We start from the raw sequence: 15,721 nt of genomic DNA on the forward strand, positions 1-15,721 counted from the left end.
GCTGTTGAACTCATTTCCATTAATATCCAGAGAAAATAGCACTTGTACTCATATTTTGCCCAAGCAATGCTGCTGCTCGACGGAGAGACCCTGGTACACACGTCGCCCACGTCATGCAGCAAGGACGACGGCACGCTCTACTATACAAACAGGCGCATTCTGTGGATAAAGCATGGCGCGCAGACTCCGAGCATTGTTATTCAGCATGAGGACTTTCGCCTGCAACAGGTCAGCAAGGCTGATGCGAAAAAGGTCATGCTTCGAATCTCGGTGATGGGCCCCGGCCAGGCCCCGTCGGACGCGCCGGCACTGACATACACTTTTGCGTGGAAAAACGCAAACAAGGAGGAGGCGCTGGCAGACCGTGACAAGTACGTGAATGAGCTGTACAAAATTACGCCGCGCAAAAACGCCGGCGGTGATGCCGCTCCAACAGGAACCAGTGGCACCGCCGCGCCATCAGCAGCAGCCGTGCCGAATGGCTCTGGGAAGGGCGCGGCCACGATGAGCTCGCTGCACCCAGAATTTGCAAAGGTGAAGATTGGCACGGATCCAGCATCGGCAGAGGACATCAAGCTGCGGCAGGATGTGCTGTCCAAGAATGCAGATCTGGCCAAGCTGCACAGGGCACTGGTCGTGTCGGGTCTGGTCTCGGAGGAGGAGTTCTGGAGCACCCGCAAGCATATTCTGGAGACGCAGGCAGTGCAGAGCCAGCTACGGAAGGGCGACTCGTCGACATGGCTCGATCTCGCACCAACAACGCAGGATGGGGGCAACTTCAAATACACGATCACGCCCAATATCGCCAAGCGCATCTTTAAGGAATACCCACAGGTCAAGCGTGCATATATCGATAACGTGCCGCACAAGATTGGCGAGAAGCAGTTCTGGAAGCGGTTTCTCGCATCGCGCTTCTTCAACCGCAACCGATCAACGTCAGCCATGAAGGGCAACCCGGACTCGATTTTTGACGTGTGCCTGCGTGACGAAGACAGCATGCTGGGAGACCCCGACCGATTTAGCTCGCAGTTCATCATGCGGCTGCTAGATCTGTCGCGCACGGAGGAAGACAGTGTCGAGACAGGCAATATGCCTGACTTCACTATGCGTCCCGGGCGGTTCAGCGAAAGCCTGTCACTGATTAGACGGTTCAACCACCACTCAGAACTTGTGCTGCAATCGGCAATTGGAACCAAGCGCAAGGAGCTCTCGGTATCCTCTGCCACTGTCGACAGAGAGTTGGGCCGTGCAACCATGCTGCCGGATCTCGAGCAGCCACGAGCTGAGAAGCGTGTTAAACTCAATATCCAGGACCAGTCGCGCTATCTCACCAGCCTGGTCAAGGGTGACGTGACGATGAGATCAAGCGACGAAGATATGCTGCAGCAGCGGTCGACATTCTCGATAAACTTTGATCTGTCCCACCCACTCTCGGACTGTGGCAACACACAGCGCACTATGGCCGCGCTCACTGGGTCGGTACGGCGGGTAGCATTCAAGAGCCGGCCCAACCGCATCAAGGAGTTGAACATCCCGCCATCACTAAGCAAGGCGGTGGAAGAGTGCTATGGTGCAGGCACAGAGATGCTGCGCCATCTGTGGGCCATAATGCGACTGCCAATGACGCCGGAGAAGCGGCAGAAGGCAGACAAGATTACTGCCGCGTTTGACAATGTCCACAAGCATATCCGTAGCACAATCACCATGGCCAACTCTGCCGAGAGCAAGAATGCAAATCTGGGCAGCACCATTGAGCAGATGGTGCAGCCGGTGATTGATTCGCTGAATGCAGGGAAGAAGGAATATGAGCGACGGGTCCACGGTGTCAATGCGTCATCATAGCATCTTCAGTTGTCAGAATGGTCCTACTATGAATCAAACAGCCATATGAACCAGCAACTGACCCTGGGTCATGCTTCATACAGAATGCTGGCCTTCCCTCTATCCTGTGCGGTGCAGCATCAGGCTCGCAATCACCGCTTCTTTGGTAATCACCAGCGAGCCAGACACAAAACACACATGCACACATAAATGCACCTTCCTTTCTATTCTCTTTGGTTTCATCGCATCGCTTTTAAATAGTTTTTCAGATCTGTACGCATATGTGCGAGTAGCATCACAAGCCATACAGACGCCATTGCACATGGTATTGCGGACAATCAGCCCGCACTACATACCAAGTACATACTAATCATATGTTCGATAGCGCTGGGAACTACAGCTGCAATGGGGTAGGATACATAACACCCATGCGGAATTATATATTGGAAATCCCTTGAGACCTGAATGTGGTACTAAGCGACAGAAATACACCTTGTCGCATCCACGATTCGAGGGAATCCACAGTTTGCGCGGTCCAGCCCAAGTTCCTAATCCCAGATGAGCTTGTCCTCAAACACTGAAGCCTTGCCATTCACCTTGCTCGTTCCTGCACTAGCAGGCTTGGGGGTGTTTGCTGTCTTGCGCTTTGCTTTCTCCCATTGCTCGCGCGACCGAACCTCGACCAGCCCGCGCTGGTGCTGGCGCAGCCGCTGTGCCTGCAGCTCGGCCACATAGGCCTTTTCTGCACGCTTGCGTTCCTCCTTACGCATGTTCTGGCGCTGTTTCTTCGTCAGCGCCTCCTCGTACTCGTAGCTACGTGCAGTGCGCCGTGGTGAAGACGCAGGTCCTGGATGGGCTGCTGCGCCAATGCGCAGGACTCGGGCAGCAGGTTTTGCTTCGGGCTCCTTGCCCAGATCCTTGTCCGGCTCCAGCTTACCCCATGCTGACTCGTGTACCGGAATGTGCTTGGATGCGGTTTTTTCAGGGCGGTAGCCTTCGGTCCCAACTGTCTCCCACACGTCCTCCTCCACAGCGGGCTGTGGCTCTGGCTCCTCGTCTGATCCGGGCTCGCTGGCGCTACGTGACTGGTCAGCAGCAAGGGGCTGCGCAACAACGACGGGCTTTTTCGTTTCGAGAGTTCTTGGCGCGGCAGTGGTTTTTGTAGCGTCGTCAGCAGGGGTAGCAGCCTCGTCAGTCGTCTTTGCAGCCTTCTTGCTGGGCTTTTTTGGCCTCGATCCCTTCTTCGACGGTTTCTTGCCGGTGCTGCTCTTGCGTGCTGCTGCTTTTTGCTGCGGGTCGGATTCTACGTGCGTGGCACTACCCTCAGGGAATGTGCCTGCCATGGTTTCTACGTCAGCAGCTGGCGCAGTCTGCTTTTTTGCATTGCCCGGTTGGCCACGGGTGGCAAAGTAGTATCCGAGACCAAAGGCGCCGGCAACGAGAACGATCTGGCTCCACATGTCTCGATGGCAAGCACTTCAATAAACAGCTACAGTGGAATGGAAAGCGAAAGGACCAGAGTTGTGCTGCCTCAGGAAACCACCAGTGGCCGCAGTGGGCAAGAGCGGAATACGAGCAGCATGGCGATTTTGGGTTGGAGACTACTGCCAGTGTCAGTTACCTGGATGAAGGCTGTCTTCTGCCCCCGGTCGCCTGGTGGTTGGCGGTCCAGCAGTTGAACAATGAGAGTGTCATTTCCAGCTATCGGAGCCCAGGCCACGTTCACGCACTGGTTCGTCGCCAACCCCCAATGTCGCTGGGAGCATTTCTGGTCTCAGCTACTATGCTGGGAGCGCCAGCCAATAGATTCTCGGAGATGAAAAATCGCCCGGCTATTGCCTGCTGGCGAATCTGCCCCGGAGCACTTCTGGCTTTTAATTCTCAGCCCCCAACTTTTTTTTTTTTTTTTTCATTTTGTCGCAACCACCTCAGCGCCTTTCGTTTCTCCTTCCCCTCAATACTCTTTTTAATACCCACACAAATTCAGGCGATGAGCAACACTTCGAGCAGCAGAAGCAGCAGCGAGGAGGGCGCGGCCAGAGACATGGGCTCACGGTCGCCGTCGTCAAGCGCGTGCTCGCTCAGCAACTACGATCCGGGAAGCCCGATGGGTCTTGGCGACAGCGACCCGAACGTTCTCGACAGCTTCAAGCCGATAGAGGTGAACCAGTCGTACGATGTGCCGACAGACAAGCCGTACCCGATTAATGCGCCGCCGCAGGACCGCCCGGTACGGCTGTACTGCGACGGCATCTACGACCTGTTCCACTACGGCCACGCGCGTGCCCTGGAGCAGGCCAAGAAGTCGTTTCCAAACGTGTACCTGATGGTCGGGATGTGCAACGACGCCGAGACGCACTCGCGCAAGGGCAAGACGGTGCTGACAGAGAACGAGCGGTACGAGTCGATGCGCCATTGCCGCTGGGTCGACGAGGTCATTACCGATGCCCCATGGGTGATCACACAGGAGTTCATTGACGAGCACGAGGTACGTATGCATCTGCCGGCTTGACGTCTATGGCGCGGGTCTGCTCGCTGCCAAGGAGCGCGCCTGCCTTTCATATGCCAAATTGGTTCCCTCGCGTGTGGCTCTGCACGTGTCGGGTGGGATGCGGGCCTTTAATGCCCGAGCGCCGCCGCAGTGCCTCACCTGCCACCTGGCCCATTGTCCAAATACGCTTTTATGCTGCCTGCCAGACCAACATTGTGGGCCAGGAACAAGGCATCTCTGGCAACGGAGGTCCTGGCGCGAATCTGTGCGCGCGTGGGCAAGGAAAAGCGAAAGCAATCCGGTGTGCTCCAGGTGTGAGAATCCTGGTCTTTTCGCGCCTTGCTTGGTCCTCAACGTTTTCAGGCTTTTGTCGGTCCATTGCGACTTCAATGTATTCGCTCCCAAAACGGATCGACAGCGCATCTCTCCGACACAACCAGCAGTGGCGATCACTCGAGGCCACAGGGAAAGCGTCTGGCTGACCGATTGTTTGACTGTAGATTGACTTTGTCTGCCACGACGACCTGCCGTACGCCAGCTCCGAGTGCGACGATGTCTACGCCTTTGTCAAGGATCAAGGCCGCTTCCTGCCGACTCAGCGCACTGATGGCGTGTCGACGTCTGACCTGATCACCCGCATTGTGCGCGACTACGACAAGTACCTGCGCCGCAACCTGGAGCGCGGAATGAGCCCCAAGGAACTCAACATTTCGTTCCTGAAGGAGCAGGAGCTGAACATCCAAAAGCATATGGCCGAGATCCGCGAGCAGATCAAGAAGAACATCCGCGGCACGCGCGAGGACCTGCTGGGCGAGCTGGACGACCTGAAGGCCGAGCTGCGCCATACCAAGCTGTTCTGGGAGGACCGTCGTCAGGACATTGTGCGCGGGTTCTCGTCCATGTTTGGCTCGCAGGTGAACAAGCTACTGTTTGGCCGTCGTCGCCGTGACACTGACACGTCCGATGGCGGTGTGCCGCAGAAGCGTCAGCGCAACGAGCCGGAGAAGTTTGGTCTGGCCTCGGCCGAGGACGACGAGTAAATACACTGTTCTGTGGGTAGTTCAGCAATGCAGCATCCTTACTTGACCTATGAGCCGAGTCGACCAATCGCCAGCCCGAGCCGTCCGAGTGATTTTTTCCATTCGAGATCGTCTTACCAAAGACTCGCCGAGGCGGGCTGCAGCAAAGGGAGCGGCTAGCTCTCCTCTGTTCCATTTTTCAAGTGCATTTATTGAATTAGCTGCAATGCTGCCCAGAGCTACATTTGCTGTTTCGTACGCCAGGCCGTGGATCTGTGCTGCTGCTGCATCCAAACGCCAGCCCCCACGAGGCAAAGGGCGCTACTATCTGCAGGCGATTCGGGCGTATAGCGACGACAAAGCCAAGGAGTCAGATAAGCATGCCGATTCAGCAGACAGCACACCTGCGGCAGATACCAAGGCAGGCGCACCCAACCTGGACTCGCTGTTCGACATGCTGGATCTGCCGGACGCGCCACAAACCCCACCAAGGGCTTCGCGCAAGGCCGAGCCCACCACTGACGACTTTGATCTGGACGATATCTTCAAGCTTATTGACGCAAACAGCGCAGCAACAGACAGACCAGCGACAAATCAGAGCCGGTCGCCAGCAAAGGCTCCGCAGAGTCCCAAGCATGGAGAGGACAAGTACGATCCGATGGCGGAATTCGAGCGTATTCTGTCTGATCTGGCGTCCGACGATACTGAAGTGTACAAGCGCAGCCGTCCAGCACCTGGCTTCTGGGATGAGTCCAGTGGACAGCTGTCGCGGGCGCAGGACTCCAAGATCAATGAAGCCCTTGACCCTGAGGGCCTGTTCAAGGAAGGGCCATTGGTGTCGCTGTTCTCGGCGCGCAAGCTGACTAGCAACCCCAGTGCCATCTCGCCGCTGGCAAAGCGGATCCAGAAGGCCGACCGGATAGCTAAGGAGCAGGGGCTGCTGCAGACACCTGGCATAATCGGGCAGGCAACGACGACAGCAGCAGCCTTGGCGCCGGCAGATGCTAACAAGGAGGATCAGGATGAACAAATTCTGTTGGCGCGCCTGGCGCAGTGCCAGACAGTGTCCGCATTGGCGGCATTCGTCACATCAGCCTTAGGGGGCCAGGGCCCTGCGGCTACGGCAGATGCGACAGCTGCATCGCCTGAGCTGCCTGCCCGTCCGAGTGCGGCAGTGGTTGCTGAGGCGATAAGGCTAGCCCGCGAAATGCAGGCGCCGCCCATGGCATACTATATCTACAACCTCTGCCGGACACAGCTGGACCTGATAGACAAGTTGCGGGTGTTGGACTCTCGCGTGTACGAGGAGATGCTGCTCACGGCATGGGCCACCCGGCGCGACATCTCGGCAGTCATGTTTGTGATGCAGGACCTGGTGGGGATGGGTGTTACCGGACAAGACGGCCTGCGTCGCCAAATCAGCGCAGTTGTGAAAGACTTGCATGACATCTACCTGATGCCCGAGGAGGCTAGCAGGATCGAGGCCCTCAAGCACAAGATCTACTTTGAAGATGCCGGCAGCACCGGCCATGTAGGCCCGCAGCCTGCGCCCGGGCTACCCTCGCGGTTTAACATTTGAAGCAGGAGTGCGTTTCAAAGCATGCGTTGGTTTTCCAGTTTGGCATAACACGAACAAGAAAGAAAATGTTTATAGAACCACATCCTCAGTGTGCAACCTGGCCATCACTGCTGTCGCTGCTGCTGTGTCTGCTGCTGCCGCATCACCTGCTCGCGCAGTCGCTGGATGCTTTGCAGCTGCTGTGGGGTGAACTGCTGGCCTTGGGCGCTGCGCTGGCTGCCAGCCATGGCACTCATCAGGGCAGCGCTGATCTGAGCCGAGTTGAGACCCCCGAGATTATTCACTCCCAGACTGCCCAGCTGCTGCTGCTGCTGTGCCTGCGCTTGCTGTTGCTGCTGGGCAATGAGCTGCACCAGCGGCTGCTGTGACGTCTGCTGGAACTGTTGTGCCTGCGGCTGAGCCTGCTGGTTCTGCATCTGCTGGAGCTGCAGCAAAAGCGCCTGCTGCTGGGCCTGTTGCTGTTGGTGCTGCTGCTGTTGCTGCTGGCTATTGGAATTCACCTTTTGGAGAAGCTGCGCAATAGCAATGTTCTGCTGCTGTGGGGGCATGCTCAGTAGGCTTTGGAACTGATCGGGCGGAATTGCGCTCTGCAGCGCTAGCAGCGCTGCCGGGTTGATGCTGGGCCGGTTGGGAATGGCCGCCTGGACTGCTGGGCTGGTGATGTTCGGCCGCACGCTCTGGACCTGTAGTGGGCTCATCAACTGCGGCACCGAGTTCACCATACCTGCGTTGGTGATGCCCATGCTCCGTGCCAGCATCGCCGCGCTTTGCATAGTTGACATTGGTAGGCCAGCCGAAGACATCTGCGGGGTCATCTGAACGCTGGTCAGCGCAGCCGCAGCGGCAGCCGCCGTGTCGCCAGAAATTGCACTGGTGCCGGACATGAGCTGCTGCGCAGGAGTCGATGTGGCGGAAATTGGAGCCGGTGCCGGAGCGCTGGGAGCAGCGGTGGCTATCGTACTGCCAGAGAGCTGGGCAACGACTTGGCTGACGTTAGGCGGAATCGAGTGGTGCAGAAAGAGCAGGCCGATCAGATTGCCCCGGTAGTGGACGATGAAGATGCCGTTGGCTTGCTGCTGAAGGTTGGGCTGCTGCGGCTGCAGATGCACACGGACCAGGGCCATGTACGAGCTCTCGCGCAGGGTCTTGCCAAACTCCTCAAAGTACTTTGCCTGCTCGACTTCGGCGTTCGGGTTGCACATAATGCGCACGGCTGGGATGCCGTTGTTGATGCAGTACTCGGCAAACTTGTCGGTTCCGGCGATAATTCCGCTGACATTGAAGTGCTCGGGCCACTTGTCCAGCATAACGTCCTGGGGGCTGTAGTTCATGCCTGGGAAGGTGTGGGCGGTGATCGGGCACGAGAGCTCGTGATTCTGGCCGTTGGGCTGCTTGGACGCCCACGTCATGCCGCCGCGCCAGATGGCCCCTGGAACAGGCACAGCAGTCGATGCCGCAATCGACTGGGCAATAGCCAGTGACGACGGGTTTCCGCCCGCAACCGACATTCCCTGAGTGCCCTGGGGTGGGTTTGCCGCTGGCTGACTGGCAGCAAGTGCAGGAGTATTTGGCTGACCCAGCGTGGTTGCCGGCTGCTGCTGCGGTGTCTGCTGCTGTGGGATCTGCTGCTGTTGTTGCTGTGGCGTTTGCTGCTGAGGCTGCTGAGGCTGTGAGGTTGGTGTGGATACCTGTTGCTGCTGCTGCTGTTGATTCTGTGGCTGCGGCGTCTGTCGTTGTTGTTGCTGCTGCTGCTGCTGCCGTTGCGCCAGAGCGTGGTTTGCTTTCAGAGTGCCAAATACACGAACGGCAGTCACATGGTCTGGAGTAAACCCACCAGCCGCAATGGTACCACGAAGGACCTGCGCAAAGTCGTGGGGGGACAGCCCCATGAATTGGTGAGCCTCCTTGTTCAGACGGCCAACCAGTTCATTAAGGACAGTCAAGAACGTCATGCGGTCAGCATCTGGCACTGTGGGCAAGACAGATCCCTGCTGTGCTGGTTGCTGTTGAGTAGGCTGCTGAGCGGGCTGCTGTTGCTGCTGTTGCTGAGGCTGCTGCTGCTGCTGAGGCTGTTGCTGAGGCTGTTGAGGCTGCTGCTGCTGCTGAGGCTGCTGCTGAGGCTGCTGCTGCTGCTGAGGCTGCTGCTGAGGCTGCTGCTGAGGCTGCTGAGGCTGCATAGCCGGTGACATCATCGGTTGGGCTTGCGGTTGGCTGGTTGCTACTGCCGCAGCCTGCTGTTGCTGAGTGATGGCAGCCGACAGCGCAGGATTGGAAACCTGCTGCTGCTGTTGCGCCTGCGCTTGCTGCGCCTGCTGCGCCTGCTGCAACTGTTGCAGTTGCTGCTGCTGCGTGGTGTTCTTGAGCAGAACCTCCAGGCGGTGCTTAATTTCTGCCTTCTCCTCAGGGGTCCGCGAGGGATCGTGGAACTGAACCATCAGGTCAGCAAACAACTGGATTACCTGCTCGTTGTATATGCCCTTGCTCCGCAATTGCTTCGCATATATCAGACGCTGCTGCTGCTGTGCTGCTGTTAGTTGCGGCTGAGGGGCAGAAACAGTACTGACAGGAGCGGGCGCGGGAGCGGGAGCAGGAACAGAGGCAGTAGCGGCACTGGGTGGACTTGACACTGGCACGGTAGTGGGACCAGGTACCGAACCTGCAGCGGACACAGTGGGCATGGGCTTGGCAGCAACTGCAGGCGAATTTGAGATGCGTGAAGGCTTTCGAGCAACGTTCTTTGGGCGGCTCTTAGACCGCGCGGCAGGCACTTTCCCGAGCTCCTCGGTTGGCGGGCTCGAGATATCAGCTGGATTCGACGGCGATGATTCCGTTTTTATCTTCTTTAGCGGCGGGGAGGCAGCTGCTGGCGGTGCATCGGCATTATCCGCTGCCTTGTGCTTAAGTGATTTAGGCTGCGGTGGCGACTGGGTAGTCTGTGGTTGTTGTGGCTGAGGCTGAGACTGTGGCTGAGACTGTGGTTGTGGCTGCTGCTGTGGTGGCTGTGGCTGGATCTGAACGGGCTGGCTCGGCTGTGGCAATACCTTTGGAGGCTGGGCTGGGGCAATGGAGGCCTGTGGGCGGGCGCTTGGTGTCGCCTCCGACGTCGACGTCGGCGTTGACGTCGATGCCATGGGCAAGCTGATGTTTGTCAGCCGCACGTCAAAGTTTGGCGACATGGCCAGCGGCAGCACCAGTGGGGCCTTGGTGGAATGGTTGGCCGATGTCATCAGAGCCTCGACATCGTCGATTTTCTGCCCTCTCTGCAGCACCAGCGAAAACGACAGGCGCATTTCACGCATTCTCCGGCCCACATCGTCGAGTCCAAAGTTGTCGTACCGCATATGGACGTTCTCGCGGCACTTTTCCGCATACGGCGGAGTCGACGTGACCAGAATGACGTGCCTCTGCTGGACGTTCAGCAGATGCGCCTCGGGGTCGTTCTCTTCAAAGTCATCCAGCATCTCCAAGGCACCCACCAAGCCCTCTGTCGATGCGCACCGCAGGCGGCCGCCCCCACGGAACCTGTGGGCCTTTAGGCTCTTTGCGAATTCGCGGTAGTTTGAGGTGAAGTACTGGGAGCTACATGTGCGCGTCGAGTACGGAAAGTAGTCGCCGAAAAACACGACGCCAAGCTTCACGCATGGCGTGGCCTTTGTTGCCGGAACCTTTTTCGACGCGGGCTCGACCAGCACGGGGGTGCGGAGCTGTGTTATGACCTGCTTAATGACCGTCTCGTATAAATCAGGGAACAGATTCTGCATGCGCTGTGTGCTTTCAACAACAAACACGCATAGAGTGTCGTAACGCGGCGCGGGCCGCATCTGCCTGGGTGGCACCATGGGTACTGTGGAATAGCTATATCAACACGTAGCGAAGCAAAGAGCAGGGAGGGTGGGATTGAGGGCAGAAAGGAAGGTAATTTCAAAACTATCAAAGAGCAAAGCCAGGATGCAACAGAACGAGGGCTGCCGTTGCGCAACCTCTGCAGCCCTGGCCACAGCCTAGATTTTTATTGAGCAGCCCCTCCCATTGCTGATCGCCGAAAATTCAAAATCGATTGTACAGACCCAATAAAGCAGAAATCGAGGGGACGCAGGTTTTCTCTTTTATCTACGCACAATTCCGACGCAAAATGGCAGACAAGGCGACAGACAGGACCGAGACCGTGGCCATCGACTGGGACGAGAAGCCCGAGACGACGCGGCAGCAGCACAAGGCGCTCTCTGACGACGAGTTCCAGTGCAAGGCGTCGCAGGCCTTCGACCAGTGGTTCTCGTGTCTGACGGTGGGCAAGCAGCTCAACAACTACTACCGGTACGGCGACAAGCAGGGGTGCGGCAAGCACTGGAGCAAGCTGAAGCTCTGCATGGGCCTGAAGATGCGGTCGCCAGAGCAGCGGCGAGAGATCATGAAGGAGCATCTGCAGAAGGAGAAGGCCGAGCGAGAGAGCAAGCCCAACATGCTGGATGTGTGGGAGCCACGGACCGAGCCGCTGAAGGACTACCCGCCGCTTCGGACACACAGCGAGGAGCAGGCTGGATTTTGAAAAGGGGAGAGGTACACTGGACGGGCTGGTTTGTCAATGAAATGAATGATTCGTAGGCTTAATGCAAAAGTGATCGGGTGGGCTTTACAGAGAGATCGGGGCGTCGATGTCGGCCTTGGTCACAGTGCCGGCGCCGAGCAGGCCGGTAGATGACGACTTTGGGGGTTTTGTGCGTCGAGCGCTGGCCACCGCCGACATGAGGCTATGGATGATCCCGACAGTGACAAACACGCCGCTGGTAGCCGCGCAGATGCGCACGACAAAGGTGACAAAGCTGCCACGGCGCTCGCGGATGGTAACCGAGACAGGCTCGATGCCGTACTCGAAGAAGATGCCTGGCGGTCTGCTGTCAAACAGCGAGTGGTCCATGTCGCCCTGGTAATACTCGTTGACAGCGTACTGGTTGGTTGGCAGGTAGTGGCCGCTGGCGTCAATGTAGTGCGTGGGCACGACAGAGATAAAGTACTTGAACCCGGCAAAGTGCTCGGTCGCCAGATGCATGGTGTCGTCGAGTGGGTTGACCAGGCTCGGATAGAATGGCCCAAACGACAGCTCGTCGATATGGTGCGTAAAGTTCAGCATGCTGTGCGGCACATGCGCCCCTCCGTGGCCGTGGCCATGGGCAGTGATATGCAGGACGCCCGAGATCTTGCTGACGTGGACATTGCCAGCAATCTTGCACGCGCCCTCCAGCGTCCGGTCCTCGGCCATGGCCTTCGCCCCGCGCTGCTTGCGATGTGCCTCGGCAACAATGTCATGCACATGCATGTCACCGAGACTGTTGATAGCAGCGTGGCCCTGTGCCCGCTTGAACGCTTCCGTCTTTGAGACCGGCAGCATCTCGATGCCGGACCGCATGTAGTGGCTGGTTCCGCCCTCGTCAATGACATCCACGCGGATAAACGCACACGGCATGGCCACTGTGACACCAAAGTTTACCTGCAGTTGCTGGCCGACCTTGTCGTCGACCGTGAACGAGTGGTCCTCCTTGTAGCGCAAGTAATCGCGCAATTCGCTGAAAAACATGAACAGCATTGTGAGCATGACGGCGACACTGAGGAACCCGCCAGAGGACGTGCGTGCCTGATATGCGACGTCGACCTTTGGAAAGGCATCCAGTTTCTGCAGCGAGCGAATCCAGTTCATTCCGATAGAATAAATGTAAAAAACGGAGTGTAAAGGCGAGCAAGACAAGCGTTGTTTTATTTTCTTCCTTGGACGCAGGCGGGCGGGATTATCAGTCACGCCTCTTCCTTGGGCGGGACCGAGCATAGAACACGCATGCCGTGCATCTCCTTGAGTTCGTCCTTGAGCAGGGCGTTGACCATCTTTGTCTGCTTGACGCGGTTCAGGCCGCGGAAGCACTCGGCCTCGATCTCCACCACGTACATGGACCCGCACCCGCCCGACGAGTCCGTGACTGCCAGCTTTGTTGGACTGAGCCCTGCATTCAGCTTGTGGAAAATGTGCTTCTCGCCGTCCGTGCCAAAGGTCGCTGGGGGAGCCACATAGAACCGCCGGGCAGGTGCCGGACAAATACGGCTGCTGCTGCGCTGTGCGAAACGGCCAAGGGTCTGTCGAAGCATTTGCAAAAAGGAATGAATTGATACGAGTATTGCAGTAAGAGGGAGAAAAAAGGGAGCTGCGAGATCGAGATAACTGCCGCAGCTGGATATCAGGTCCAGCGCTCACTGCATCATCATCACATAGCGGTGCTGCTCGGCGCTGAACACGCGGCTGCCGCTGGGGCTCCACACGGAATCGCACACGGGCGACCGGTGCACGTCCATCTTGTTCAGCAGCCTGCCGCCCGCAGTCAGATCCCACAGATACAGCCGGCCGTCCGTAGACCCAGCCAGGGCGAATCGCTCGTCGGGGCTCAGCGACGCGCTGGCGTAGCTGCGGTTCGGGCAGTACCCGGGAGCCGTCAGTGTCATCTCCACGTCCAGCGTCGAGCTGTCCACCAGGTGCAGCGAGCCGTCGCGCGAATTGGTCAGGATCCAGCGGCCGTTGCGGCCCACCGACGCCGACATCACCGGCTCGCTATGGATGTTCGCCTCCTGCAGCTTGGCGCCTGTCAGCGTGTCCCATGTGCGGATGGTGTTGTCCATGTGGGCCGTGACGATGCGCGAGCCCTCGGTGTTTAGCAGGGAGATGTCGTGGCAGCTGGACACAGTGAACAGCGTCTTCACGCACAGCCCGCGCTGCAGATCCCAGACCTTGACTGTGCGGTCCTGGCTGTATGTGAATACACGCGACGAGTCGAGGCTGAATCGCGACTTGACCACACGGCCAATGTGGCCCGACAGCGATTTGTACTGGCGTCCGGTGTCGAGCTGCCAGATGCGCGCAGTGTTGTCGCTGGACGCAGCCATCAGCAGCGAGCTGTCCGAGTTGAACTCGACGTGGTTGATGCCCTTCAGACAGCCGGCCAGGCGGTAGATGCTTTCGCCCGTCTCGGCGTCAAACACCTTGACAATGTTCTCCTGGCCGCCCGACGCCAGCAGCTGCCCAGACCCGGCGATGGCAATTGAGTGCAGCTCGTTCGACCGGGTGTCGATTTTGCCTACCACGTCTCTGGGCTCCACGGATGCGCCGCGCATGTTGATGTTTGGCAGCGCAAAGAAGTCGTCGTCCTCGATGGGCACGTGCACGGTTCCAGGCGACAGTGCGGCGGTTTTGCGGATCAGCTCCAGCTCCTGCGTGACAGCGTTGACCTTGTCGGCCTCGTCGTTCATCTTCTTGAGCCACCGCTTGACCAGCTCGTCGTTCTCTGCCTGCAGCCGCTCGCACTTGTGCTCAATCTGCGTTATTTCCAGCTGCAGCGCGCTGAGCTCGTCCTGCAACACCTGGATAGTCCCGTCCTTCTCCTTCAGCGTGGCCCGCAGGTCTTCAGTCTTGTTGGTCGCCCGCCGCAGCTGCTCGCTGCTGTCGTTGAGCTCCAGCGTCTGCCTACGCATCGTCTCCTCGCTCTCCCGCATCTTGTCGCTCAGATCTAGCAGCCGCTGGGCATTGGTTCCCTGCGTGCGGTACAGCTCCGTGCGCTCCTCCTTCAGCGACTCGTTTTCGCGCTCGAGGTCGGCAATGCGCTGCTGGGCCAGCGGCATGGCTCGCACACCGCCGCCTCTGTCGACGTTTTCGAGAAGCCGCTCGTGCTCGTTGTGCATGTCCTTGTTGCGTGCCTCGAGGTCGCGCGTTTTCGCTGCGTAGTCGCCGACCTTCAGCGCCAGGCGATTGTATGACTCGATTACTTTGGCTACTGTCGCGACACGAGCCTCGCGCTGCGTCACCTGCTGTACAATGCTGGCCTCCCATGGAGGCAGCTGCAATGTGCCGTGCATTATGAAGAAAGAAAGAAATAAAAAAAAACTGCAAATTGTGAACGCTGAAGCGGAAGGGAGAGAAGAATTTATGCCGAGCCGGAGAGGTCTTCTGCCTTCCCTCGGCTGCGCGCGGCATTGACGCAATCACGGGACCAGATTAGTGCAGTCAAGGACAAAAAAAGCCTGGGATTGAAGTCGTCGAGCCAAAGGTTCTAGAGTGGGTTTCAGCAGGCGCACGACTGGTCATCCTCAGTGTCGGCGTCGATTCTGATGGGATCCGGGAAGTCGTTGTAGACATCCTCGCTCTCCTGCTCCAGCGCGTTCAGCACGACAGTCCTAAACGCATCGTCGACGTTGATGGCCTTCTTGGCGCTGGTCTCAAAGTACGGGATGTTGCCCTTGGCCACACACCACTCCATGGCCCGCTTCTGCGACACCACCCGCTTGCCCTCGATGTCGACCTTGTTGCCAACCACCACAAACGGGAAGTTTTCCAGGTCGCGCGGGCCCACCTGCAGCAGGAACTCGTCCCGCCAGTTGTCCAGGTTCTCGAAGCTCCGTGCGTTGGTGACGTCAAAGCACAGCATGCAGCAGTCCGGCGCCGCGGTAGAAGGCAACGCCCAGGCTCTGGAACCGTTCCTGCCCGGCCGTATCCCAGCACGAAACCACAGCCACGCGGCCGTCGCCCACGTCGATGTCCTTCTTCAGGAAGTCTGCGCCGATGGTCGCCTTGTACTGGCTGTTGAACCGGCCCTGCACAAACTGGTGCATCAGCGATGTTTTGCCCACGCCGCTGTCGCCCAAGATAATAGCCTACAGTGCAAAAAAGCAATTAGGAGCCAATGCAAGGAATTGCGGCTGCTCGTACTGGAAGGCCCTTACTTTGACATAGATGTTGCGCTTCGACTGGCTGCCGCGGTTGCTAGCGTTGTTCATTGCGAA

General features: G+C 58.2%; 11 protein-coding genes across 11 annotated transcripts; 4 read left to right on the forward strand and 7 right to left on the reverse strand.

Moving 5' to 3' along the window:
• The first annotated feature begins 27 nt into the window (after nt 1-27).
• On the forward strand, nt 28-2,049 carry DL89DRAFT_268373 (uncharacterized protein). The gene has a single exon (XM_040887897.1). It carries the CDS (start codon nt 67-69, stop codon nt 1,840-1,842), a length of 1,776 nt encoding a protein of 591 aa, XP_040742332.1. The 5' UTR covers nt 28-66; the 3' UTR covers nt 1,843-2,049.
• Nucleotides 2,050-2,290: 241 nt separating this feature from the next.
• On the reverse strand, nt 2,291-3,402 carry DL89DRAFT_268374 (uncharacterized protein). Its single transcript, XM_040887898.1, has one exon. It carries the CDS (start codon nt 3,279-3,281, stop codon nt 2,370-2,372), a length of 912 nt encoding a protein of 303 aa, XP_040742333.1. The 5' UTR covers nt 3,282-3,402; the 3' UTR covers nt 2,291-2,369.
• A 616-nt stretch (nt 3,403-4,018) lies between these two features.
• On the forward strand, nt 4,019-5,085 carry DL89DRAFT_203095 (choline-phosphate cytidylyltransferase; the record flags this gene model as incomplete). Its single annotated transcript, XM_040884015.1, has 2 exons — nt 4,019-4,309; nt 4,813-5,085. Coding segments are annotated over 2 exons (564 nt in total), but the record flags the coding sequence as incomplete, so codon positions are not given.
• Nucleotides 5,086-5,109: 24 nt separating this feature from the next.
• DL89DRAFT_179741 (uncharacterized protein) lies at nt 5,110-6,962 on the forward strand. The gene has a single exon (XM_040883881.1). The coding sequence runs from the start codon at nt 5,402-5,404 to the stop codon at nt 6,908-6,910; it is 1,509 nt and encodes a 502-aa protein (XP_040742335.1). The 5' UTR covers nt 5,110-5,401; the 3' UTR covers nt 6,911-6,962.
• On the reverse strand, nt 6,936-8,451 carry DL89DRAFT_268376 (uncharacterized protein). Its single transcript, XM_040887899.1, has one exon. The coding sequence runs from the start codon at nt 8,416-8,418 to the stop codon at nt 7,015-7,017; it is 1,404 nt and encodes a 467-aa protein (XP_040742336.1). The 5' UTR covers nt 8,419-8,451; the 3' UTR covers nt 6,936-7,014.
• Nucleotides 8,452-11,135: 2,684 nt separating this feature from the next.
• On the forward strand, nt 11,136-11,417 carry DL89DRAFT_203627 (uncharacterized protein; the record flags this gene model as incomplete). Its single annotated transcript, XM_040884033.1, has 1 exon — nt 11,136-11,417. A coding segment is annotated over one exon (282 nt), but the record flags the coding sequence as incomplete, so codon positions are not given.
• A 222-nt stretch (nt 11,418-11,639) lies between these two features.
• On the reverse strand, nt 11,640-12,584 carry DL89DRAFT_218519 (DUF1692-domain-containing protein; the record flags this gene model as incomplete). Its single annotated transcript, XM_040884351.1, has 1 exon — nt 11,640-12,584. A coding segment is annotated over one exon (945 nt), but the record flags the coding sequence as incomplete, so codon positions are not given.
• Nucleotides 12,585-12,697: 113 nt separating this feature from the next.
• On the reverse strand, nt 12,698-13,042 carry DL89DRAFT_293794 (uncharacterized protein; the record flags this gene model as incomplete). Its single annotated transcript, XM_040890428.1, has 1 exon — nt 12,698-13,042. The coding sequence occupies one exon, from the start codon at nt 13,040-13,042 to the stop codon at nt 12,698-12,700; it is 345 nt and encodes a 114-aa protein (XP_040742339.1).
• A 102-nt stretch (nt 13,043-13,144) lies between these two features.
• On the reverse strand, nt 13,145-14,059 carry DL89DRAFT_224610 (WD40 repeat-like protein; the record flags this gene model as incomplete). The annotated part of the gene is made up of 1 exon (XM_040884699.1): nt 13,145-14,059. One exon carries the CDS (start codon nt 14,057-14,059, stop codon nt 13,145-13,147), a length of 915 nt encoding a protein of 304 aa, XP_040742340.1.
• A 78-nt stretch (nt 14,060-14,137) lies between these two features.
• DL89DRAFT_224814 (autophagy protein 16) lies at nt 14,138-14,797 on the reverse strand (the record flags this gene model as incomplete). The annotated part of the gene is made up of 1 exon (XM_040884717.1): nt 14,138-14,797. A coding segment is annotated over one exon (660 nt), but the record flags the coding sequence as incomplete, so codon positions are not given.
• Nucleotides 14,798-15,003: 206 nt separating this feature from the next.
• DL89DRAFT_275213 (ras-domain-containing protein) lies at nt 15,004-15,715 on the reverse strand (the record flags this gene model as incomplete). Its single annotated transcript, XM_040889278.1, has 3 exons — nt 15,004-15,327; nt 15,362-15,592; nt 15,662-15,715. The coding sequence occupies 3 exons, from the start codon at nt 15,713-15,715 to the stop codon at nt 15,004-15,006; spliced, it is 609 nt and encodes a 202-aa protein (XP_040742342.1).
• Between the last annotated feature and the right edge of the window lie 6 nt (nt 15,716-15,721).

The sequence above is a fragment of the Linderina pennispora genome (genome assembly GCF_002104995.1).
Source record: "Linderina pennispora strain ATCC 12442 chromosome Unknown DL89scaffold_9, whole genome shotgun sequence".
Classification (NCBI taxonomy): domain Eukaryota; kingdom Fungi; phylum Kickxellomycota; class Kickxellomycetes; order Kickxellales; family Kickxellaceae; genus Linderina; species Linderina pennispora.